The 1223-nt window shown below is 47.8% G+C and overlaps 1 protein-coding gene across 1 annotated transcript in view; it reads right to left on the bottom strand.

Annotated features, from left to right (window-relative positions):
- Positions 1-189, bottom strand: part of ATP10A (ATPase phospholipid transporting 10A (putative)) — a 112085-nt gene extending 111896 nt beyond the window's left edge. The window contains exon 1 of the mRNA XM_031058370.1: positions 101-189. Coding sequence (XP_030914230.1) covers positions 101-189 — 89 coding nt within the window. The remainder of the gene's footprint in view (positions 1-100) is intronic.
- Positions 190-1223: the final 1034 nt, after the last annotated feature.

Here is a 1223-nt window from a genome sequence, read left to right as displayed (position 1 = left end):
ACTTTGAGTTGCGTGTGGGACGGGGAAAGAGGTTCGAGCGGGGAGAGAGAAAATTCCCGCTGAAGTGTCGGCGCTGCGCACTGGCCTTTATCTACGGTGCCCCAGCAGCAGCTGGTGGAGGTTTTTACCCGCTGACTCAGGGCGAAACACCACTTTCTGCCTGAATCCGTGTGCCACGTTGATACCCATCCCCGTGCTGAGCCTGGAAGCCACAGCACAACATCTCCCGGCTCTTCACGTCTGTCTGGTACGCCGGCGCTGCTGGTGGCGGCCGTGGTGCCTGGGACAGCCCCACAGGTGGGAACCAGAAAAATGAGATTTCCGACGGAAAGCATCAGGCACTGCCACCTCCGCACATGCCCTGGCAGCGGTGTGCTGTAACGCACGTTCGCCTCTGTGGATTTTCCTATTCCCTCGTGGTAGGGTAGGTCTTACCAGCAAGGACTGGGAAATGCCAATCTCTTCCTCTGTGGTTAACGCTCTGTGCTTTCTGGAGAAAGATACAGTTATGGGTCATGATGGATAGACAAGAAATACAGAAGAGAAGATATTTTAGATTGAAAGATTTAGTCTAAAATCACAAGTGAACAAATGTCGTGAATAAATGCAGAGATTTAAAAAACACATAATAAAAAAAATTAAATTTTTGCTACTAGGTGTGACATAAGTCTTTACTGCATGGTTTTAGGTTGGAATTTAAGAGCAGACCCTTTCAATATGGGATTCTACAGGTAGTGTGAAAGGCTGCCACAGGTCACTCCAGGCTGTGTCTAACCTGTAGCACAGATGCATTTTATGGGGGGACCCTTGGTACTGATCCTGTGATATCCCAAGGTGGGATCATACTGAGTACAAAAGCAAGCCCTTCAGATCTATCAGCATGTTTCTTGTTGTCACAGAAAATAGGCATAGAGTATAAACATCTAGTCTTGATATGAGATCAGGTCAGGACAGTACTGGGGCATTTTCTGGGAAGGTACGTAGTCCCACAATTCAGATGCTGCTGTGGCAAATTCCATGAAGACCAAGAAGTGAAAGCCATTACCGGAGCCTCACAGATTGTATGTACTGCTGTGTTTTCATCCTTCCTTCTCCCATTTGCAGTATGTTTGCAATTGCTCTTTGAAGTGTCCAGTTAATTAGGAGCCCTTTTCAGCCCCTGAGGCATTATGTGAGTGCTAGTTCAGCCCATGACATGGTACTGGCACTGTGTGAAACCACAA

This window comes from Geospiza fortis, unplaced genomic scaffold (genome assembly GCF_000277835.1).
Source record: "Geospiza fortis unplaced genomic scaffold, GeoFor_1.0 scaffold366, whole genome shotgun sequence".
In the NCBI taxonomy this organism is placed as follows: domain Eukaryota; kingdom Metazoa; phylum Chordata; class Aves; order Passeriformes; family Thraupidae; genus Geospiza; species Geospiza fortis.
The sequence above is the reverse complement of the archived record's forward strand: the minus strand, read 5'-3'. Positions and strand labels throughout refer to the sequence as shown.